Raw genomic sequence first — 24144 nt, forward strand, 5'->3', positions numbered from 1 at the left:
GTCCTCCCCCGGGCCAATCGGAGGCGGCGGCGGAGCTTCGCGAGCCTCCTGCCCGCCCCTTTCGCAAAGCACCCTGGGGAACGTAGTCCTCTACCTCATGGTCCTCGCAGTCGCCATTTTGTCGCCTGGAGGCGGTTTTGTGTGTTTTCTCCTCGCGCGCTCGCCTCGAAATGCGTTTGTTTCTTTGGGTACGTAAGTTTAAGAGACACGTTATGGCGCAATGAAAGTGGTCTGTTGGCGGAGATGAGGTTTCCCGCCTTCCCCGGAAAGAGCGAGCGAGGCCGGCTCCTCCTCCCGCGTCTCCTCTTTGGGCTCCCTTATCCACGTTGTCCCTCAGTCCCAGGCAGTGGAGACCCCTCCCGGTACAAGCTCCGCTGGAGGGGCCTCCTATCCAGCCTTCTCGCGAGGGAGCCGGCCTGGGGCCGAGGAGAGAAGCCGGCGGACTTTCCTGGGGGAGCCGCTCCTAGAATCCCCTGCGGAGCAGCCGCGGCTCTTCCGCCCGAAGGAGGCTCCGTAAGCGAGCCGGGGGTGGCGGGAAGGGCGGCCCCGATCCCCCTTGCCCCGTGGAGCTCGCGAGGAGGAAGGAGAGTCTCCCGAGGCCGCGTCTGGCTCAGCAAAGAGGAGGGCGGGATCTCGTGGGGGGGAGAGAGAGCGGCGCCTCAGCTTCTTTTTATGATTTTTTTTAGCAAAGTAATAATAATAAATGGAAATGTGCACCCCACCCCCGAGACCATTCCATGGTAATTATTCATCCTCCCAAAATTTCAGCAGTTCTTGCGATGGCCCCTTTCCGGTTTAACAGCACAAATTCTACAGACACCTTCCATATCTCCTCCGCCCTGCGGCTTCTGAATCGCTCAGGCTAACCGACTAAAGCTTGGGGAGGACAGGAGGAGACGTCTAGCGCTTCGGGGATGTGACACTGAGGAGCAGAGGGAGCTCCTTGATCCAGGATCTGCGCTCTTGTCAAGCTCCTGTCCTGAGGAGTTTGTACAGAGCCCCCGAAAGAAGTCCTTGCCAAGGAGAGCAGTGCATGCTGAACAGAGGGCAAGTGACTTGCAACTGCCTGGGCTCTGCTTGCTTGTCAACCTGCCCTGAAAAGAGACCTGGCAGAGCAAAAGGTCCCTCTGGTCTTGTGCAGAAGCCAGCACCCCCAGAGTCCATCCCCACAGCTTTGCCTGCCAAATCTCCGTCTGCTGCTTCAAGACCGCAAAAGGGAGCTGAGTGTGCAGCAGAATTCCATAGTGCCTGATGGGCTGAGATCTGTCACAGGCCCAACCTAGGCCTGTTCCCCCTCCCCAAGGTCTGCAAGAGCTGCTTTCTGTTTTCTTCTGGGCAAGGGAGGCTTATGCCACCGGTTGTCTCCTCTTGGTGTGCAAGTTGTGCTTTTCGCAACAGTTTCACAGGCTGCACAAGGGTGGGTGGGAGCAGCAACTCCCCCCCCCCACTCAACTTGTGCAAATCCCTGTGATTTTTGTGCAGCTGCCTTTGGCACTGGAGGTCGCAGCAACCGGTCGGGTCTCAGAAGAGAGACGAGTGAGTCCAGCCCTGTGCAGTAGCAGCAGCTGTCCTGTCAGTCCTCCTGTCAGTCCTCCTCCTCATGCCTATACCATCTGTGCCATGCCTATTCCATCACCTGTGCCATGCCTATTCCATCACCTGTGCCATGCCTGTATCATCTGTGCCATGCCTATACCATCACCTGTGTCATGCCTGTACCATCACCTGTGCAATGCCTATTACTATAAAGGGGCTTCCACTCTAATAGGCCCCCAGCACATGCCCGTGAGTCACATGATCCATTCTGGGAGCAAGATGTAGAAATTAAATCTTTGTCTCCTCCACCTGGGAACAAGTTGCCTTACAAAGAGGGGGTGGGCTTCATTTTGAAAGGTACCCTCGCAGTGTTAAAAGGGATGTGGCCTGGGTATGATTCAGAAGGAGGGGGTATGCTGCCACCCCATGCTCTCTGCGCAGCCTCCCCCTTGGAAGGCACCTTGTCCCCACCACCACGCATTCATTCATATAATATTGTGAGACAATTTAAGGTGAAAAAAATAAAATAAATTCAAAATAGCAATAACACTTTACAAACCATTGTGATTTTTTCTGACTATTACTATGATTTTTATTATACAGTAGTTTGGAAAGTTTATTATTCAGTACTTATTATTCATCGAATAAAAGTAAGGGCTCGCCTCTTGCACACGGGCGTTCCGATCACATCCGCCTGTCAGATCTGATTGGATGCCCTATTCAGCCCTATGGAGCAGCAGATGTCAGCGTCAGCGGTGACATGTCTGCTGACACCCGCTGCCATCCGCATCCGATCCTGTCCGTGAAATCCGGACGGATGGAAACCCTATTTTCCATCCGTCCTGGGTGGGGATCAGATCGGATGGGATCGGATGAGAGCGGACAGGCGGTCCGCTCTCATCCGATCCCCCATAGAGAGCAGCGGGGTTCTGACATCTCCCTCTCCGCACACAGTGTGGAGACAGAGCTGTCATCCGCCGGCTCAGCGGGGATCAGTGAATCGATCCCCGCTGAGCAGAGAACGGTCCGCAACGTTTTTGTTTGCCATTAAAGAAAAAAATATTAAACCATGCTTGAATGTCGGAACTGGTTACTAAATTTTTTGAATCCCACCACTGATGTTAAGGACTATAAATAGCTCCGGTGTCACTGTTCACTAACAGGAGGAGGACAGGAGGAGACATCGCAGTAGATCGCCGATGAGCAGAAGAGCGCCAATGGATCTGGATTCGGAGGAAACATGAGCAGAAGAGCGCTGACTGATGGATCTGGATGGAGACATGTGCAGAAGAGTACTGAGTGTGACGGACAGCGGCTATCTGGAGGAGACAAGCGCAGTAAGTACTGAGTGACAGTGAGATACTGCAGTGATGGACAAGTTTTTGAAAAGGAAAGAACTGGACTCTGAAGAAAATTTGGAGTCAGATGAGAGCCCAAGTATGAGTGGGGATCAAAAGAAAGCAAAGATGGTTAGCTCGAGCAAAGTCTCTGGCACGAGGCAATATAGCGAAAATGAAAGAGCTCTTAAAGCTAGCTATCAAGTTGCTGAACTTATAGCCAAGTCAAAAAAGTCGCACACTGTGGCAGAGACATTAATACTTCCCACCTGCAAAGCTATTGTAGAGGAGATGCTCGGACCTGAAGCAGCTAAGGAAATAGCCAAAGTCCCTCTCTCAGACAACACAATTTCCAGACGTATTAATGACATGTCTGCAGACATCGAAAGTGTGGTTTTGGAAAAGATCCGTATCAGTGAGAAATTTGCATTGCAACTTGATGAGTGTACTGATATCAGTGGACATGCTCAACTCTTGGCCAATGTGCGTTTTGTTGATGGTGATGCAATTAGAGAAAACTTCTTTTTTTGCAAGGCATTGCCAGAAAAAACAACAGGAGAAGAAATTTTTCGGGTCACATCAGAATACCTTGAACAAGGAGGACTTAAGTGGGAAAACTGCACAAGTGTCTGCACCGATGGAGCTGCAGCCATGGTCGGGCGCACCAAAGACTTTGTAAGCAGAGTGAAGGAAAGAAATCCAGATGTGATTGTTACGCATTGTTTTTTACACCGTGAGGCCCTCGTAGCCAAGACTTTACCAGCAGACCTAGTTCATGTGTTGGATGATGTTGTGCGCATGGTAAACTTTGTAAAGTTTTGCAGCTTTGTGTGAGGAGATGGGAGCGAAGCATAAAACCTTGCTGTTTCATACGGAGGTCCGGTGGTTGTCGCGTGGCAATGTCTTGGTTCGTGTGTATGAGCTGCGGGAGGAACTTAAAGTGTTTCTGACAAATGAGAGGTCAGATTACGCAAAGCTGCTTGCAAGTGATGAGTGGTGTGCAAGGCTGGCATACCTGGCAGATATATTTCATCATCTGAATGAACTGAACACACGAATGCAAGGCCGAAATGAAAACCTGCTTACAAGTACAGATAAAATAAATGGATTCCGTTCAAAGGTGCAACTCTGGCATCAACACGTGGAAAGTGGCAATCTTGAAATGTTCACACTCACCCAGCAATGGCAAGGTGTTCACACTGCTGCACTGTGTGAGATAATAGTTAAACATTTAAAAACTCTCAAGGAGAAGTTGTCATTTTATTTCTCTTCAGTCTCCACTGAATACCTTGACTGGGTTAGGCACCCTTATAGCTCAGCATCAGTTGGTAGAAAGGACATGACTTTACAGGAGCAGGAGGAACTAGCTGAACTGAGACAAAATCGTGGTTTCAAGCTAAGATTTGCTGATCTACCTTTGGACAGTGTTTGGTTGGATACTGCCAAGGAGTTCCCCCTTCTGGCAAACAAAGCTATTTTGACATTGCTCCCATTTTCCACTACATATCTGTGTGAGATGAGCTTTTCAAGCATGATTGCTATAAAAACTAAATACAGAGAGAGACAGAGAGCTGTTGAAGAAGAGCTACGTGTGTGTCTTTCTTCGATTCCAGCCAGAATATCAGCTTTCTGTTCAGCCAAACAGGCCCAGGCTGCGCACTGAATAAAGTATTTTATAATTTTTCATATTTCTGTTTACTTACTATTTCATAATAAAGTAATTATACTTTATTTGTGTTTATTTGATTCCTATTCAAGAGAATTACTTTATATATAGTCAATATAGGCACAGAGTTAGTTTTTTTAACATTTTCTAATGGTGGTGTGCCTCGTGATTTTTTTCATGAAACAAGTGTGCCTTTGCCCAAAAAAGGTTGAAAAACACTGAAGTAAAATAATAGAAATACTTAACTACATAACTAACCAATCACCCCTAACAAAAGTCCTCCTCCCCAACCAAGTCCCTCCCCCCTCCTGCAAAAATCCTGGCTATGCCCATGTGCTGCCATATATCTGCCCTGAATCCCCCAACATTCAGTTTCACTGGGTGTGGTCTGCAAGGAAGGGAGATGCAGCCCCCTTTCTCCAGCCACACACCCTGAGGCACTTTCCTGCCCTCCTGGTCCCTCTGCCACCTCTTGCCTTCCTTCTAAGCTAGTTTGCTCCTGCCTTCAGGCCCCATCCAGGCTTCTCTTGAGTTCGGTGCTGTAGGTTGTACCCACCATTGAAATTAATGGACCAAAGTTAGTCAGGTCCATTATTTCCAATGGGTCTACTCAGAGTAGGGCTAACACTGGCTAAACCTCCTTGGCTCAGTGTCTTATCAAAGCTGAATGATGCCAAACCATCAGAGCCCCTTGAGCAGCCTTATTTTAAGTTGTAGCACACATTTGTCCAAAGGTCAGGCCAGCGAGGTAACTGTTCAAGGCTGCTTGAACGTCTAAGGGTGACTGGGGCGGAGTCCTTTATGGAGTAGAAGGTGAGGGCTTGCAGCTCCAACCCAGTGCAAGAGGCAGGCTGTCCTCAGTGCTGGTCCCCCCCCATCCTCTCTGGGGAGTGACACAGAGCCTTTTCCCTCTCTGCTTTCTCCACTTGCTGGTCCCCCCTGCTCCAGCGTAGAACCTGACCACATGCCATTCTTTGTAAATAGCAGCCTGTCTGGACAGCAGAGGCTCCTTGGGCCTTGTGGTGGCCGCTGCACACAGAGGCAGCTGGGGTTCTGAGCTTTGGGGTTGAGCGACTGTGGGGTGTAGTTGGATGTGTGAAGGCTGAGCTGGAAGTGATCACCAGACATGCAACTAGACAGGGCTTCCTGTTTCCATGGCACAAAAGTCAGTACCTGGGTACTTGACTGACAGCGTCTATGCTTCTGTGCAGCATCTGCACGTGGCTTAAACCACAGATGGGGACTTGTTGCGCCCCTTCCCACTGCGAAAATTGCCTCAATTTTGGGATTCTGGGCAGCTGTGAAGAAATAATCCTGGCTGCTCTGCTGTGGGAGGCCCCTGGGCAGAGCCCAGGGAAGCCAGAGACCCAGCTGCTCCAGTCCCACCTGTCTGTGTTTTCTGAAACCAGCTTACAGTTGAGCCTTTCTCCCTTACCCTTGCCAACGGTTGGGACAAAAGCCTCTCTTACTGACCGGGGAGGCAGAGGGAGCAGCTGAGGGCCCTGTCAGACAAGTGGCAACAAAAGGAGCACAAAGTTCATGTGCCTCCTTTTAAAGAGGCAATTTATCAAGGCAGAAGCTTTCATGGGCCAGAGCCCACTTCCTCAGACACACATAGGGCAAGTGGGCATTGGACTCCAGGCCTCTGATGTTCCTATGAAAGACATTTGTAAGGTGCTCAAACACTGCTGGCTTCCCTCGTCGGCCTCAAGATGGTGCCCTTGCCTCACACAGAAGGCATGGAGGCTCCTGATCCACTGCCATTCAGCAAAGACGTGTGTGTGTGTGTGTGAGAGAGAGAGAGAGAGAGAGAGAGAGAGAGAGAGAGAGAGAAGTGGCATCCAAAGAGGGGTGTGTCGGGGTATTCACAGGAATATCTGTAGCAGGGAATTGCATCAGGAACCCACCTCCCTCCCTCTCCTCTCCACACTGATCCTTTCACGCAGACATGTAAAAACACACAGCCTGTGTGCTTGGCGGTGGCTGGTATCCTTGTAGAATGTGCTAGCAGAGGAAGTCCTGGCTCAGGTGCTGAGAATCTGCCTAAATAATAAATAGCATTTAGATCTCTCAGCCAGCAAACAGCTTTGACAAGCCCACATGACTGACTGAGAGAGACTCCCACTTCTACAAAGGGACTCAGATTGTACAAAGGATTCTATTCTCATCATCATATAACTGAGAAGAGGCACCAAAGCATAAAACAAACAGGAGACAGAGGTGATTATGTGATACATTGCTGTATTGTACATGCAGTCATACGTATTAAAAAATGTGCACATTCTGTATAAACAAGGTATTCCATGGGGACAGTGAGTGATTTTCGCACTCTTGGCTTTTTGAACACCCACCACCCCAAACTCCAGCAAATCTCATCCACCCTCAAAATCAGTGCTGGGGTCCTTTCCTATTTCTTGGGCGGGGGGAAGGATGAAATAGTTTCATGGTTGTGATTTCCCCCTTGCCCCTTCCCTGTGTAAGATCTTACATCTCTGACCTGTGTTATTCCACCAAAATGGAAGGAAGGACCAAGTGATTGGGACTGTTGGAGAAGTCGAATTTGAAGTGAGCAGGGGGAGGGGGAGAGAAGTCCGGAAGATGCAGAGGGAGGTGGAGTGGGTACTGACAATAGATTTCTTCATGGCCTCCAACTCAGAGAGCCACAGGCTACTCTGCCCAAAGCTGACTGCTTTCCCTGCCCCCCTTTTGTCAAACACATGATTGCAGCTCAAATCTTTGTGGTCTGATGCTAGTGGTCTCTAGACACCAAGAGCCAACGTTGTGTGGTGTTTAAAGAGCCACAGACTGGGCAGATACAGTTTCAGCCCCCAGGCCGGTAGACACCTTGGCCAAACTCCACCTCTGAGCCTAGCCTACTTCGCAGTGTTGGTGAGGATAAAATCTGTGTGGGGAGAAACATGTACACAGCTTGGACCTCCCTGGCCAGGCAGTAAATAAATGCCATCAATGAATTGGTCTATGGAAACTCATGCCGCACTAAATCTTGATCTTTAAGGTGCCTCCAGACACATACAATCCATGGCTGCTCAGTCCCCTCTGGCCAGCATGGCAAAGGAAGCCACTTTTGGACTCTCCGCTCGGCAGTCCACAAGCCAGGATTTAGCCATGTATTCAGCAATCTTAGTCACAATTGTGTTGGTCCTTAAAATAGCTACATGAATTATCTACTGTTGCCATTTTACAGATGGGTGAGAGGAAGAGAGCCAAATGTTCAAGGGCCAGGCAAGCATGTCTGGGAGCTTCGAGAGGTCTCTGTTGCCAAGAGGTCACAGGGAGCGGGTTGAATTTCCCCTGCAAAGTCTGTCTCCAGCCAAGCTTCTGTCTTTCTAGCATGCTCTTCAATTGCCCACTGTCCCCTGACCCCAACTTTCACAAGCCTTGTGCTACCCTTTAGAGCAGACCGGGTGGTGGGAGGAGGAACAGACAGAGCGGAACTGAGTGGCAGCCTTCCCTCTATTTTATTAGCATTGATCCAGCAGCATCTTTGAGGAGTTCTGGCTGCCAGACGCCCCCACATCTCTTGCGCTGAAAGGTCCAATCAGCACCACCCCAGCAAGCAAATGCGCACTTCTCCATTGCTGACCTCCCTTGCTCTCTAAAATACTAATTTCCTGTTGTCAGGACGATCCCAGTCTTGCCTGCCAGTTGGTGTTTTCATTGGAAACCAAAACAGATGCTAGTAAATATGTCAGCCGAAACCTCATTTAGCACAAATAATACATTATCATCAACAAGCATAATCTTCTAGCTCATGCGTGGATGGATGTGCAACCACACACACACACACCACTTCCCTTGGCAGGCAGAGCCTCGGAAGATGCTCCTCTCCTGTGCGGCAGGCAGGGAGGGCGTGAAAGGGACCCTGTCCTTGTAAGGCGCCAACGGCTCCTGACTGCTCAGGCTTCTTTTGCAACTGGGAATCTGTCAGCCAAGGAGGGGAAGGGGAGGGTGACCCAACTGGAACCTGCCATGGGGCTGTGTCTATTTGGGAGAATCGGCACCAGAACACACCCATCCTTGCCCTGGGCCAGCCACCTTCTTGCAACCTTGCCCACTTCACAGGAAGGTTGTAAGGATGGCAGAAAGCACTTTGTATACATCCCTAGCTGGGGCAACTCAACCCCTTGCTCTGCCTTGGCCTTGGTCCAGCCACCCCTGGCCTTCCTCAGAGTCCACCTCAAGCCGCCAGGACTTGTAGTGGGGCTCTTGGTGGGGCTCAAAGGTGGCAATGGATTATTTCTGTCCAAAGTGTTCCTTCCCCCACTAAATCAGCTAACACTCCTCCAAATGCCTTCTAGCCTTATTCACTGAAAAGAAGATGGAAGCCTACATTTCACTTTACACCTCTCTCTCTCTCTCTCTCATCTCAAAGCTTGGCCCTTCCTTGGGGGATTGTGCACAGTGCAAGAGCTCAGCCTTCTTGGGTCCCGTGTGCTGGGCTCCATCCCAGCCAGCCAAGTGGAAGAAGCAGGTTATTGCTTTGTTGAGGAGGGCCTCGGCACGGAGGGCAGTTGTCTGCCAACATCCTCCTCATTATTATTAAAAATGTTAGGCAGGGCTCTTACAAGGCACTGCGTATCCCCCAGCATAGCCTCCACCTTGCTGGTTCTGGTCTGGCGGGCAAAGGTTGGTTGGTCTCCCTCTTCCCTCCCTGCACTGGGAGTCCTCAGCCGCACAGGAAGATACCTGTTAGGCGTATAAATGGTTTAAAAACAAGCACTCAGCTCAACAGAGATTTCCAAATATGTCACTTAGAAAAATGAGAGAGAGGCGAGGTTCTTTAAAGCCCAAGAGTAACGCTCCCGTTACTTGAGAGATGCATAGTTGATGAAACAAAGAACAAAAGTCAGCTACAGCAAAAAGACCTGAACAGCCCCCTGTGTTGTGTGCGTGGAGCGCGTTGTCCGTCCATCGGGTGGGGGGTGGAAGCCCAGAGACAGGGAGAAAGGGAGAGAGGCAGAAGCCCCTGGCCAGTGCTACCCTTCAGCCTGGGGGAAGTCTCTTGCAGTGCCTGCCAGTGAATAGCGCAGGCTGTGGCACTGAGTGGAGGAGCTCCCAGCTCACTCGGCATGTGGATGGTGCTAACCCACCCTGCTAATGATGCCGCTCCCATCCACGTGCGAGCATCAGGACCAGGGCGGTGCTAGGTGGCCGCTTGGTGCTTGCCAGGCGAGCTGGAGCTCTGTCCAGTGCTGCTACCACCCGGCCGAACCGCATTAGGAGGCTCTGGTGGCAGCAGCAGGCTCTGCCAGGGTGCCAGGGTCTGCCCCACCTTGCTGGGTGTTGGCGCTGGGCCAGCCACGATGGGCAATGCTGCCACTAGGTTCATGGCACCCTTGGCAAGAGTGGCGTGGCAGAGATCCCTCAGCACGCTCACTGCTTGCCTGGTCTAAGCCCTTGAAGTTGAACTGAACTGATGGCAGAGGAGGGGCAGCAGCACCCACAGCCCACTTGGTTCTCCTTGCGGGTGTTCCCAGCAGGGCCCCCCTCCCAGCCTGCCAGCAGTTCAGATCATCTTCATGTTGAACTTCCTGGCGCCCCCTTGCCCAGCCGCTGTGGTTGGGCCGTCCACCTTGCGGAAGGAGTACTCCACAGAGAAGTGGTTCTTGTGCTGCCCACGGCCTCGACTCCAGACAAAGAGGATGAGGAAGCAGAAGAGCACCACGCCCAGGAAGGTGATGCACCCCATGGCAGTGGACACCAGGATAGTCTTGAGGTCCAGCGTGAACTTCAAGAAGACCTGTGTGTTGTTGTGCAAAGTGTCGTTGAAGTCACTGAGGTGCAGGGTCCGGTTTGCATAAAGGGCTCCGTTGGCTGAGTGCCCCTTGACGGTCAGTGTGGCAAAGTATGTGTCGTTGCCACCGGCATTGCTGGCGATGCAGATGTAGGTCCCACTGTCTTGGACCTGTGCGTAGCGGATCTCCAGCGTCCCACTGGGCAAGACGGCGACCCGCCCAGTGCTCCTGATGGTGATCATCCGGTGCTGAGGAGAAACCCAGACGATGGAGGGGGTGGGCTCTCCATCCGCCCGGCACAGGAAGGACACAGCCTGCCCTTCGTGAGCAGTGATGTGCTGGAGCTTCCGGTCCCTGATTTTTGGCTTTTGGCAGGTGAAGTACTCAAAGAGCACAGAGTCTGGGAAGTCGCGCAGGGCATCACCCTGGATCTCGGGTGGTGAGGAACACATTGGCGGTTGGCCATTGAAGTTGAGCGTCTTCCGGCGCTGGAGGATCCAGAGGAGGCGGCAGTCGCAGACTAAGGGGTTCCGGTCCACCCTGAGTGTCTCCAGCGTGTTGACAGAGTGGAAGCTGCTTTCCTCCAAAGTGGACAAGAAGTTGTTGGAGAGATTGAGAAGGCGGATTTGCCTCAAGCCATACAGCGCCTGGGGCTCTACCATGGCCAACAAGTCGCCCACCATGTGGAGTTCTCTGAGCCGGATGAGGTCCCGGAAGGCGCCCTTGGGGACTGTGCTGATGGGGTTGTAGGAGAGATTCAGGTACATGAGGTGCCCCAGGTTCCTCAAGGCAGCTGTTGGGACGGCAGTGATGTTTGTGTACGTGATTGAGAGTGAGGTGAGGTTGAGTCCTTGGAAGCCATTTGGCGATATGTCCTCCAGGAATGGCCAGTTGTCAATTTCCAGCTGCCAGAGGTTGCAAAGCTTCTTGAAGTTTTGGTCTTCCACTGTGGCAATGCTCAGGTGCCTGAGCCGAAGGGCCTGTAGGTTCTGGAGGCGAGAGAGCGACTCTGCGGAGATGTCCGTCAGGTTGCATTTCTCTATTGTCAGCTGCTGCAGGCCCAGGAGGCCGGAGAAGGCCTTCCGAGAGACATAAACCAGGTCATTGTCCCCAAGGTCCAGGAACCTGAGGCTCCTCAGGTCTTGAAATGTGTAGTCCAGAAGGATGACAATCTTGTTCTCGCTGATGTCCAGGACGGTGAGGTTGGAGAGCTTGGTGAAGACGCCTGGGGGGAGCAGCTTGAGCTGGTTGCCACGAAGGCGCAAGACCTGCAGGTTCAGGAGGTTGCTGAAGGCACCTGGCTCTACACTGGTGATGATGTTCTCACTGAAGTCCAGCTCCTCCAATAGTGGAAATGGAGACAGGTCCCCCGAGTTCAGGCAGCGGATGCGGTTCTTGTTGAGCTCCAAGATCTTGGTCTCTGTGGGAATCCCCTCAGGGATTGTGGTGAGGCGCTTGCGGTGGCAGCTGACGGACTTGATCTGGGGGAGGCAGTCACAGCGCGCTGGGCAAGCTGCCACCGAGGCTGTACTCAGGAGGACGCAGTGAAAAACCAAGACCAGAAAACAGCAGCAGCATGTCATGTTGCAGTGCATGGTCCTACGGGCCTCCCACCATCTTCCCACGCACCTGTAAGAGAGAGGGAGAGGAGGGAGTTACAGATATGGGTGCAGCTGCTCTGGCAGGCCTCTGCCATGGGAGCCCCTGCCTCTCCCTCCCCCCCCCCCCGCAGCTGCACCAAGGCCATGGGCATAGCCAGGATTTTTTTGGGGGGGCAGGATTTATTTAGGTGAGGCAGGACTTTTCTGGTGGAGGGCAGAACCGATGGGATTGGGCAGTTAAATATTTCTTTTGTTTTACTTGATCTAGGGGGGCAGTTGCCCCTCTGCCTCTCCCCCCCCCCGGCTACTGAGATACATCTCAGCAAACAGTCCATGGAGGAGCAAGGAAAGGCAGGTGAGTTGGTGGGGACAAGACCAAGTTGAGTAATATGAAATTAAAACTAAAGTGTGCATGAGGCCCAGGCATCTTTAGCCCACCAGTTTCACTTCCTTTGAGGAAGAAGCCCCCCCCCCCACTCTCGAGAGGTGCTGCCCTTGCCCTGCTCTCCTGCAAGCCCCTTTGCATATGGATGTGCCATGGCCTTGGGATGACACCCACTCTCCCCACAGGCAGAGCAGAGAAGACAGGAGGTGCCTTGGGGCAGAGGTCCTCCTTTCCTTTGCTTGTGCCCTGCTTGTATAAGCAACCTAGCTTACACACACAGCCGCTGTACAATGTTGGCTTTGCTCTTCTGGAAGAAGCAAAGACTTTGCAGGTGCGTCTGAGAGAGACACAGCATAACTGGGATGGCTTGGAGCTGGGCGGGGCATGCCCACATGCGTGTTGAAGAGCCCCCCTCCATCTTTCCCCCTCTCAAGAAAAGAACCAAAGCACTTGCATGTTTACATGTAGCAAAGAGGATTTTCCTTTTCCTGCAGATCACAAAATATCCTTGGCAGATTTCACGTTTAAAAAACTGGTGATTGCAGAATCCATTCTTTGTAGATTATGGATTAATAGCAGCAGCAGCAGCAGCAGCAGCTCACCCTTGAGGAATAATAATGCAAAGCCCCCTCTTTAGGCAGCTAAAAATAAATTGGACTCAATTTTTCTTCCCTTTTCAGGGAGGGGAAGAGAAGCAGGAATTTGTTTTGCAGTCATTTAATTTCCTCCTCCCTTTATTATATAATAACTTAGTGTACACTGAAGTCTTGAGGGTGGGAAGCAGAGGGGACTCAGGTGGTTTTGACTCAAGTGCAGTCCCGGTGGCAGGAGAGAGGAACCCCAAGAATCTCACTGAGTTACCCTAGAAAAGTCTCTCTCTTCCTCAGTGGTCCTCTAATGTAAAATCGAAGGACAGGAACTGATCTCCCAGCAAGAGCATCAGAGATGGGAGAAACTTCTAAAGGGGGGGTCAAGGGCCAGGAGCAAAGTCCATGAGGGCCACTGAGGCGGCTTTATTTGGGGGCAGGGGCAACTCGATGTTATGCACACTCCCCAGGTTGCCCCAGGTGACTGGCTTCCTGCCTCTACCCCCTGATGTGGCTGGAGGATGGTGGGGAAGAGCTTGGTGTTGTGCACTTGGGCCTTAGTTGTTGCCAGAGGGGGGGGGAGTTGTTAACAACTCACAATATCTTTCTCTTTTCTTTATTGCCTGCATTTACGCTGTCAGATCTCCCTCCACCACCCCACACAACTGTGTTTTCATATCAATGGTAATGGTAAAAAATGTTGCAAATACAGACTGGCAGCTGGAGAATTCCTCTGCATATGATTTGGCTGCTAGTGCCATGAATATTTAGTCTTTTTTTAAAAAAAAATCTTATGACTAATTTTTTGAGCTCTGATCAGGGTAGTTGCCATAAACACTGCATTTGTCCATGTGTATGGGACAACAAACATACATGCCCAGGTCATTATGGCCAATGAAAGGATCCTGGATCTGCATTTGAATTGAGGTTGGCTGTTGTCCCATGAAACTAATGCTCTGGAGATGCTTTAAAGAGGAATTGCAGGAAGGGGTGTCATTAGCACAGTCCTCCCAAACATACCGGTAGTAAAATAAAAAAATTCCTTCAGTAGCACCTTAAAGACCAACTAAGTTTATATTTTGGTATGAGCTTTTGTGTGCATGCACACTTCTTCAGATGAAGGTGCTACTGAAGGAATTTTTTTATTTTGCTTCGACTCAGACCAACACGGCTACCTACCTGTAACTATACCGGTAGTACTTAGCTGCCCTTTTGCAGAACAGCCACTTCTTTGGTTAGGAGCCATGGCAATCAGAACAAGTTCAAAGGCAGATTCAATTTGTTGTGTGGAGACATCCTCAGTGACTGTCTTGCACACTTTGCCAGACAGCAAAGATGATCCCAAGGCCGCCTCAGAAGGACTCAAATCCAAGGATCCCCAAAGGCAAAGCATTATTCTCGAACAAAGGAGGTGTCTTTTTGCCTCTCAGGTAATAGGGAAGGTCCCCCCCTCCCATCAGCCTCATTTCTTCCTCCTCCTCTGCACCCACAGCCTGCTCATCTGTTCTACTCCTGGTTTTGAAGCTGCTCTTCAAGCATGTAATATGTTCAAGAGAATTGGTCCTCCGGCGTCAACAACACTTTGCTTCCAACAGAATGTGCTTTTCTGCCTTTTAATTCATATTAACATTTCTCTTGGTGTCCAGGCAAGAAAAGGCCCCTAGGGGCTTCCTGGCTAGCGGAAAGAGGGGCTGGAATTTGAGGAGGGGGCAGTTGTGGAGGCTTCTCGGCCCCACAGGCTCTTCTGCCTTTTATCTGCACTGAGTATCTGGTGGGGGAGGAGCAGGGAGGGAGAAAGCAAGGCAATGCACCTAAGCAAAATTTTCTGTCCCAGAAACAAAGTGATTCCCCCCACTAGGTATAGATGCCCTTCCTGCTTCCTAAGTGCAGCCTTGTGCTTACATTTTGCTGACTTCCTGGAAGGGCTCCCATGGTGGGTCCACTTTTACCAAGGCAGGGTGAATGTCAGCTAGCTATTTTAAGTCATAGCTGCCAAGTTTTCCCTTTTCTCGCGAGGAAGCCTATTCAGCATAAGGGAAAATCCCTTAAAAAGGGGGATAACTTGGCAGCTATGTTTTAAGTGGAGGAAGAGGATGTGGCTCAGCAGTTACCAGATCTGGAGGGAGCCTCTGTGGGCCCTCCCTCCCTGAGATTCCCTACCTGTTGAAGCCCTTGTCTCCCATAGGCTGAGGCACAAGAGTCCATCCCAAAGGTGGAGAGTGAGGACCAGGTAAGCCTAAGAAGGCATCCTGTATTTGTCATCCAGAGGGGCTCAGGTCCCAAATGCTGCCAAGGGGTGGAATGGGTTGTGGTGCCTGAAGGAGCACCCCCCCAGGCCCTAGGCCCTCATAGCACCTGGTAATGCTTCATCCAGCAAGTGAATGATGTCGGGGGGGGGTTGTGCCCCCTGAATCTTTGCTGGAAGGAAACAAAAGTTCTAGAAAGGCACTCTTTGATCACTCGTTCAGCTCCTAACCAGGGACTCTCACATTTTTGGCTGAGACTGGTAGCCAGCTGTTGCTTTCATTGCCCCCCCCTTGGAGTCCTGGGATGGGAAGGGTCTTGCCTCTCACACTATGATTTGGGCTCTGGAGGAACTTGCAAGCAGCAAAAGCCCCTTAGGCAAGAAGTGATGGTTCCTGGCATCACTTATTGTCTAAGGCCCAAATATTCCTGTGGCCACCATCTGGGACATGGGTGCTGCATTTGTGAATACATCCCCCCCCTGTCTCTAGAATCAAAGGTGGATGTACAGAATTTGCTTTGCTTCCCCTACAGCTCCTTTTCCGCTGCCATTTTACTGTGGGATGCAAAGGGTTAAGTGCAGTCAAGTCACAACAATCCCTAGATAGTCCACTTGGAGGACTGAGGAGGAGGATATGACTAAGCGTAGTTTCCTCTTCCTTCACATGCAAATGAGTTGAGGAAGTGGCAGATAAATCCTGAAGGAAACAGCCATTTTCCCTCTCTTGGACCAGACCTCTTGGACTACACACATCTTAGTGAGTCTCTCCCTCAAGGCCTCCAGCATAGAGAGAGAGATGAGATGGAGTCTCACTTCTTATAAGTGAACTTCACAATGTATATATTACCTTTTAACTAAGCAAGTCTACCTCTTGAGTGTGCTGTACCTCGAGATGCTTGTAAGTAAACATCTTTTATACTTTTAAGAGCATTGTGTTGTGTCTTTCCTTTTAAGAGGGAAAAAGGGGAAATACCAGGAAAATACACTTTATTTTAGTGGCTTAAATCAAGCCTGCGCAAACGTTCTTCTGCTGTGTATTTTGAAAAAGGGGAATGTTTTACTCTGCTAAAGTTTTGTGCTTGCTAGCGCAAGCGGGGATAGGATATATTAAACAATATCTCCTCATCCACATTCCTGAACATTCCCACAAAGGGTTATTGCGGCCCAGAGTTGCGTATTTTGTGTATTTTTGAAGGATTGATTTGGATTGTGATTTTGAACTCTGTAGGATTTTTCCAGTTAGGATTTCCTGGTTGAGCACATGGTCTCTTTGTTCTGCAGTGTGCTTGGGGGATTAACTACCCCTCCCCTCCCTCAGAGTTTACAGCACTGAGAAAGCTCAGAGGTAGTGAAGATATTTTTGAGATTTTGAATTTGATTTTTGAAAGATTTTTGAATTTTGGAAATTTTTGAAGTTTTAAGATGGCAAGCTCCAGTTTTGATAGTGAGGCAAGACCAAGTTTTATGCTGCTGGATGACAATAATTTTGTGCAGTGGAAGCAGCGCGTTTTAGTTTATCTTGCTGCTAGGCGTGTTCTGCAGGCCATTAAGGAAGAAAAGCCTACAGGAACCGATGCAGAAGCTTTAGCTAAGATAGAAGCTTGGAGTATTAAAAATGATGAAGCCAAGCACATAATTTTGAGCAGTTTGAGGAATGAGCATCTATCAATGATAAATTTTGAAGATGATGCATCTAAGATCCTAGAGGACATTGAACGCATTTATGCACAATCTACAGAGAGTTCCTATAGATACTTGTTGGATAAGTTACTCAAGTTGAAGATGAATTCTAGAGAAGAGTTTACAGAGCATTTTAAGAATTTTTCTGAGATTGTTCAAAGAATTGCCTTTACTCCCAGAGCCTTTGATGATGTGACTAAAGTAACGTTTATGCTTGCATCATTGGGACCTACGTTTGCTCCATTTAAAAGTATAATGGATCACACAAAGGATTTAACTTTTAATGAGCTTATCAACCATTTAAGAGAGGAATGCAGAGATAGCCTTGATTCTCAAGAAAGGAATCCAAGGAGGAAGGATAGCAGCTATGCATCCAAGCATTTTGGAAAGTCCAGACAGACATCTAGAGAAATAATTTGTTTTAAATGCAATGGGAAAAACCACATAGCAAGGAACTGCAAGAGTCAAAATGGGGATAAAGTTGAATCCCACCCCTCAAAACCACAAGGTGTTAAGAAGGGGAGTCATGAGCAAACCATGTTGATGCAGGAGAGGAGTTTAGCTGTCCAGGATTGTGAAAATAAGCGCAATAAGTGGATTCTTGACAGTGGAGCGAGTTCTCATTTCTGTTATGAAAAGGAGTATTTTAATGAGATTAATGGGGATGAAACCTCTGAAATTGAGATTGCTGATGGCAACATTGTAAAGGCAATTGGTTCAGGAACTGTGAATTTGAAATTCAACGTAGATCATGAAACAATTAATACTAAGATAACTGAAGTTAAGTTTGCACCAAAGCTTAATTGCAACTTACTCAGCGTGTCCAGTTTGGACAGGAAAGGTTTTAAAATTACATTTGAAAAAGGACAATGTATTGTGACTAAGCATGATGAAGTTTATGTTCAAGGCACACTAAAGGATGGTGTATATGAGCTTAATGTTTCAGAGAACCAGCAGAACCAGTCTGCAAAGGTGGCGCAACCAAGTCAAAAGGATGAAGGAAGTCTGGAACTCTGGCACAAGAGACTTGGACACAGAGACACCAACGTTATTCTGGAACTACAGAAAGGTGATCTTGTGAGAGGTCTGCAGGTAAAGCAAAGCAACACAAATACACCAACATCAAAATGTATAACTTGTGTTAGTGAGAAAGCAACTAAACCTTCTTTCCCACGTTGTGCAGAGAAGAGAAGCACTAAAGTATTGGACATTGTCCATACAGATCTATGTGGACCAATGAATGTGTCTTCTCTAGGAGGTAATAAATATATTTTGATATTTTTGGACGATTTCTCGAGATTCTGCGTAGCCTACTTTATCAAGGAGAAGAGTGAGACAGTGGAATTGTTCAGGGACTATCTTAACATGGTCAAGAACAAGTTCCAGCGAGCCCCTTCCATTTTAATGTCCGATAATGGTGGGGAATTTTGTTCACATGAGATGCAGGCCGTCATGGCTAGAGAAGGCATATCACACGTGACCACAGTTGCCTACACACCCCAACAAAACTCAATTGCAGAGAGGAAATTTAGATCCATTTTGGAAATGACAAGGTGCATGCTAAAGGAAGCTAACTTGTCACACAGGCTGTGGGGTGAAGCGGCTCGTTGCTCAGTCTATCTTCAGAACAGACTGCCCACAAAAGGCGCAGAGCGCACACCATTTGAACTTTGGCATGGAAAAGCCCCAAATTTGTCACATATACGTGTATTTGGAAGTTTGTGCTACTATCATGTGCCCAAGGAGCACAGACACAAACTTGATTCCAGAGCGAAGGCAGGGATCCTAGTTGGGTACGCTTCTGGAGGAAAAGGATATAGAGTCTTGGATCCGCAAACTGGCAAGACAAGTTCGCAGCATGTAATTTACTTCGATGAGCAAGGCAAAGTTGATACAAAGGACACTGCCATTGATTGTTCCAAGGAGCCACAGGATGAGGAATTTGTGATTTTTCCTTTTGAACCAATACAAAGTACTAATCCAACTTCTAGTGTCGTAGCACCCCCTATAGGTGACACCCGAGAAGACGTGGAGGTCCAGGCCCCTGGCAGCACCAGAGACGAAGATGATGACGAGCAGCTGTATGGGGATATGCCACTGCTGGAGGAGGATGAGGAAGCTGATGCGGTCGAAAGACCAGAGGTCAGACGCTCATCCAGAACCAACAGAGGTGTTCCACCATTACGGCTGTCCTACCTTACAAGGTCGGCGTCTCCACAGGAACCTTCCAAATGGGAAGAGATAGAGAGGATGCCACCAGATGAAGCCAGTCTCTGGAGGAAAGCTGCTCAGGAGGAGATAGATGCACTTCATCGGAACAGGACCTGGACACTCACAGAACTACCTCCTGGTAAGGAAGCAATTGGAAGTAAATGGGTGTTCAAGGTTAAAAAGGGTTCAGAAGGGGAGGTGCAACGCTACAAAGCTAGGCTTGTGGCACAAGGTTTTTCCCAGAAGTATGGAGAGGATTACGATCAAGTGTTTGCACCGACAGTTCGATACAGCAGTGTCAGACTACTTTTAAGTATTGCAGCATCTAAGCAAATGTCAGTTTACCATATTGACATTGCGACAGCCTTTCTTCACGGCGAAATTTCTGAGCAGATTTATATGAAGCAGCCCAAAGGTTTCATTAAACCAAATGAGGCACATCTAGTGTGCAAGCTGCAGAAAGGACTTTATGGTTTGAAGCAAGCAGCGAGGGCTTGGAACCAGAAACTCCATGAGATGCTGGTGCAGCTTGGGTACAAGCAAGGGACTGCTGATAAGTGCTTGTACACCAAACAAAGGAATGGACAGTTTTCGTACATTTTAGCCTTTGTTGACGACCTTTTAATTTCTACGTCAAATGAGAAAGACTATAAAGACATAGTCAAACACCTCAACAGGGAAGTAGAGGTCAAGGAACTTGGAAAAGTGAAATACTACTTGGGAATTCAAGTTGAGAGAGAAGAGGATGGATCGTTCTTACTCAGCCAAAGGCAAAAGATAACTGAACTGATTGAAAGCATGCAGATGCAGGACGCACACCCAGTTGCGACACCGATGGCCACAGACTTCTTGAAGAATCAACAAGGTTCGAAGTTGCTGCCAAACAACACGCAATACAGGTCAGCGGTCGGCAAACTTTTGTATTTGGTTACCACATGCAGACCTGACCTGGCAAGTGCAGTGGGGATCCTAAGTAGGAAAGTAAGTTGTCCCACTGAGCATGATTGGGCTGGAGTTAAGAGGGTTGTTCGTTATCTAAAGGGAACCATGGACTGTAAATTAAAACTGCCAGCTGTCAGAGACCCTAAACTGCTTGGGTACACTGATGCGGATTGGGCTGGGGACAATAAGGATTATAAATCCACAAGTGGCTATGTTTTTATGTATGGGGACGGAGCTATTGCATGGGGCAGCTATAAACAGAAATGTGTAGCTTTATCGTCCACAGAATCTGAGTACATTGCGGCTTCGGAAGCTTGCAGAGAGATCCCCTGGCTGGATCAGCTCCTGAAGGACTTTGGCGTGCCAAGAACGGGACCTGTCAGCTTGATGGAGGACAATCAGAGCAGTATGAAGCTGACACAAAGTGAAAAGTTCCTTGCACGCACCAAACACATTGGGGTCAGGTACCACTACATACGCCAGGTGATCGAGGATGGACTTGTTGAAATGTGTTACTGCAACACTGACCAGATGACTGCAGATGTCCTAACAAAGCCCCTGCCAAGAGAGAAGTTCCAGGATCTTCGTGGCAAGCTGGGACTCTTGGGTGGTTGATTAAAGTTATTTATGTATGTTTTTGTGTATGTTGTGAATTGCCTGAGAAGGGGTTTGTGGGATGCAAAGGGTTAAGTGCAGTCAAGTCACAACAATCCCTAGATAGTCCACTTGGAGGACTGAGGAGGAGGATATGACTAAGCGTAGTTTCCTCTTCCTTCACATGCAAATGAGTTGAGGAAGTGGCAGATAAATCCTGAAGGAAACAGCCATTTTCCCTCTCTTGGACCAGACCTCTTGGACTACACACATCTTAGTGAGTCTCTCCCTCAAGGCCTCCAGCCTAGAGAGAGAGATGAGATGGAGTCTCACTTCTTATAAGTGAACTTCACAATGTATATATTACCTTTTAACTAAGCAAGTCTACCTCTTGAGTGTGCTGTACCTCGAGATGCTTGTAAGTAAACATCTTTTATACTTTTAAGAGCATTGTGTTGTGTCTTTCCTTTTAAGAGGGAAAAAGGGGAAATACCAGGAAAATACACTTTATTTTAGTGGCTTAAATCAAGCCTGCGCAAACGTTCTTCTGCTGTGTATTTTGAAAAAGGGGAATGTTTTACTCTGCTAAAGTTTTGTGCTTGCTAGCGCAAGCGGGGATAGGATATATTAAACAATATCTCCTCATCCACATTCCTGAACATTCCCACATTTACAATACTGTTTCTTCATTATGTATTTAATGTTTATTTTAATTATTTGGTTTTATATTGCTAGCAGTTTGCTTCTCAAATTCCTCCTCTGTCACTGTAACGCACACTCTTCTTAATGGTGCCCTTGGGTCCCATTAAAAAGTATTTAGCTTATTCGTTCCATTTGTCATACAGCTGTCCCTCCCCTGAGCAAAGCAGTGAGAAAGAAAACCAGAAGCAGGGAGATGGATCTGGGCCAGGCTGCCTCCTGGAGCAGCAAACTTTCCTGTGTCCAAGAGTTGAAGTCGGCTCCTTTCCCCACTGGGGACCCTCAGAGCAGAGCCCCAACAAGGCCCTTGGGCCCCCTGGAAAGGGCCTCCCCCCCCCCGCCCAAACTAGGGACGGGCTCCTGTCCCCTCCAGCTGCCTTCTCCTCTCATGCACACAATGAGGCAGCACCCCATTGACAACTCCAGCTCTTTGGGGGTGTCCTGTCTCTAGCTCCCTCCACTCCCGCTCTGTCTCCTTAGCCTCCTTTTTGACGCGCCACAAATACCTCCCTGGGTCATATTTAATGGAAAAAGCAACCGCGTCCCCCTTTCTTTGGGTAGGACATTCCGCAGCTCACATTACGGCTAAACAAGGCGAGGGAATTGAATTAGGAGGCCGGCTGCTTTGGGAAGGAGCTTTGCGGGGGGGGGGACTTTGCAAAACCTTCGCTGAGCCTCCATTGATTAAAAGCTAACACAGGGGGATGGTCCGCCTGCCTTCAGTCAGGCTGCTCCTGATCCCGGGGCCAAACCCCGTGACACCCCCTCCCCGCAAAGCCTCCATATTATGCGCTTGGCAGGCTTGGCTGGTGGCCCTCCGTGGCCTGGCAACGGACTAGAGACCGACCGTGGCGGGGCTGGAGGGCTGGTCTGGGGCCCGAGAGACGCCTTTGCTTGTGCCCATTCGCTGGGGAGGCTGAGAAGGGCTCCGCGTCCCCCCGTGAGCCCCTTTGCTGCACTCCTTTGCGGGTCCCCGTCGGAAGGTCCCCCGGGAGCAGAGCCCCCCGCCAGTTCTGGGAAGGAGGATGAGCCCAGCTCCCCCTGGGAAGGCAGACAGGCCAGAGAGGAGCCTCGCGTGCAGCGGGTGACCGGCTCCTTGCGGGCGCCGGCAGCGCAACTCCCCTCCGGCCACGAGAGGCGAGCGGCAGCCGCCCTCGGACCTGCGGCCAGGAGCGCCCACGCAGACCAGCGCGACCAGCAACCCGGGGGAAGCGCCGCACCACCTGTGGGTCCGCTGCCTCGCATCCGCTCACCTTAGTCTCCGGGCTAGGCAAGCGCTCCTGCCTCGCATCCGCGGGGAGTTCGCTGTCAGGCCGGCCGGCCTGCGACTGGCCAGGCCCTAGGGCGAGGGCCGCTCCCTGGCTCCACCACTGGCCCCTGAACCCCAAGGCTGGGGCTCATGGCGCGCACCCCGCCACTACTGTCTCCGGCTTGCAGCTCTTCCGCCGCCTTTCCAATGGGGCAGCGGCGCTCAGGGAAGAGCAGGCGCGGTCTCCGTCCCCATCCGCTGCGCCAGCCAGCCGAGGCCGAAGGGGGCTTCTGGTAGCCCCGGGGCGGGCGGCGGAGGGGTGTTGCTTCTGCAGACGGGTCCGGGGTCGCTGCGCTCGCTGCAGTCGGCTCGGCTCGGCTCGCCTGCGTTTTCCTCTCGAATCAGACACAGACGGCTGCTGACAGCGAGGAGAAGGGGCGGGGGGCGGAGAGGCGCGGCGTGGGCAGCGGGAGGGGGCTCGGGGAGGGGGGGGGCTCGCAAGAGCAGCGCGCCCCACGGGACTAAACCAGGGCAGGTGCCTCTTCTCGGCTCCCGCAAGGCGACGTGCCCGTGTTGTGCTCTCGGCAAAAGGCTGAAGCGCCAGATCAAAGCGGCGAACGGTAGATCCACGCCCCCCCTCCCGCCCCCAGCGGAACAGTCGTGCCCCACACATCGCAGGCAGCTCTGGAACTAACTCCCTCCCAAAGGAGGCAGCGATAGCCACCGATCTGGATGGATAAATTAACGGAGGGGGAGAGGGTTATCGAGGGCTTCTAGCCACAGTTGGCTCTGCTCTGCCTCCACACACACAGTTTGAGGCAGCAAAACTTCCAAACACCAATTGCTGGAATCCACAGGAGGGATTCCCTTGCGAGCATCTGGTTGGCCCCTGTGAGAACAGGATGCTGGACCAGGTGATCCTTCTTTGGCCTGATCCCGTAAGCGCTTCCGACGTTCTTGTGCCTCAGAAGAGTCACCCACCCACCCCGTAATATGGACTCGGCGTTTGTGAGCAGCGCTCAGCAGGGGCGGTCCGGTCTGGATTTACTGGATGATTTTGGAGTAGGTTAGCAGGACTCCCAGTTGTTGAACAAGAGGAACGGTTCGCACCACACACACACACACACACACACACACACACACACTTTTTCCAGATTGTGCTGCTGAAAATAAGAAAGTTCCATGGAGCCGGGAGTGGAAGGAACAGGGGATTCCGATTGTTAGACTCTTAATGCTAAATGCATAGTGTTAGTCCTACTCTGAGTAGACCCATTGAAATTAATGGGCACGGCCTGGAGACTGTTTCAGAAAAGCAAGCTGAGCCATTGTTTCTTCAGGTAGCTGTTCCATGGCTGTGCAAAGAGAAACACAGGATTCCTCTGGGGTGACCCAGAACTCTGCTCAGACAGGGAGATCATCAGTGCTTCTTCCTTCCTTCCTCCTCCTCCTGGGCCACTTTTCTCCATTTACTGCCAGAAACATGGAGGCTGGGCTGGGTTCAAGCATGGCAGGTGCCTGAGGCAGAAGCACCGAGGATGGAGGATGGAGCTGCGGGCTGCTTTGGCCTGGCAGGGGCCTCCACACAAGACAGCTTTGTATTCTGGATGTCTGACATCCCTCCTGCCATGTAGCATCTTGCTCTCATGCTGTGACAAA

General features: G+C 50.4%; 1 protein-coding gene and 1 non-coding gene across 2 annotated transcripts; one reads left to right on the forward strand and one right to left on the reverse strand.

Moving 5' to 3' along the window:
* Positions 1-73: 73 nt before the first annotated feature.
* Positions 74-4603, forward strand: LOC118086646 (uncharacterized). Its single transcript, XR_015950358.1, has 3 exons — positions 74-188; positions 2700-2873; positions 3408-4603. It is a non-coding gene; the product is annotated as an uncharacterized LOC118086646 (transcript).
* Positions 4604-6763: 2160 nt separating this feature from the next.
* On the reverse strand, positions 6764-22653 carry LINGO3 (leucine rich repeat and Ig domain containing 3). The gene is made up of 2 exons (XM_035120613.3): positions 22493-22653; positions 6764-11924 (listed from the first exon to the last, which is right to left on the reverse strand). The coding sequence occupies exons 1-2, from the start codon at positions 22528-22530 to the stop codon at positions 10067-10069; spliced, it is 1896 nt and encodes a 631-aa protein (XP_034976504.2). The 5' UTR covers positions 22531-22653; the 3' UTR covers positions 6764-10066.
* Positions 22654-24144: the final 1491 nt, after the last annotated feature.

Source organism: Zootoca vivipara, chromosome 6 (genome assembly GCF_965207765.1).
Source record: "Zootoca vivipara chromosome 6, rZooViv2.hap1.1, whole genome shotgun sequence".
In the NCBI taxonomy this organism is placed as follows: domain Eukaryota; kingdom Metazoa; phylum Chordata; class Lepidosauria; order Squamata; family Lacertidae; genus Zootoca; species Zootoca vivipara.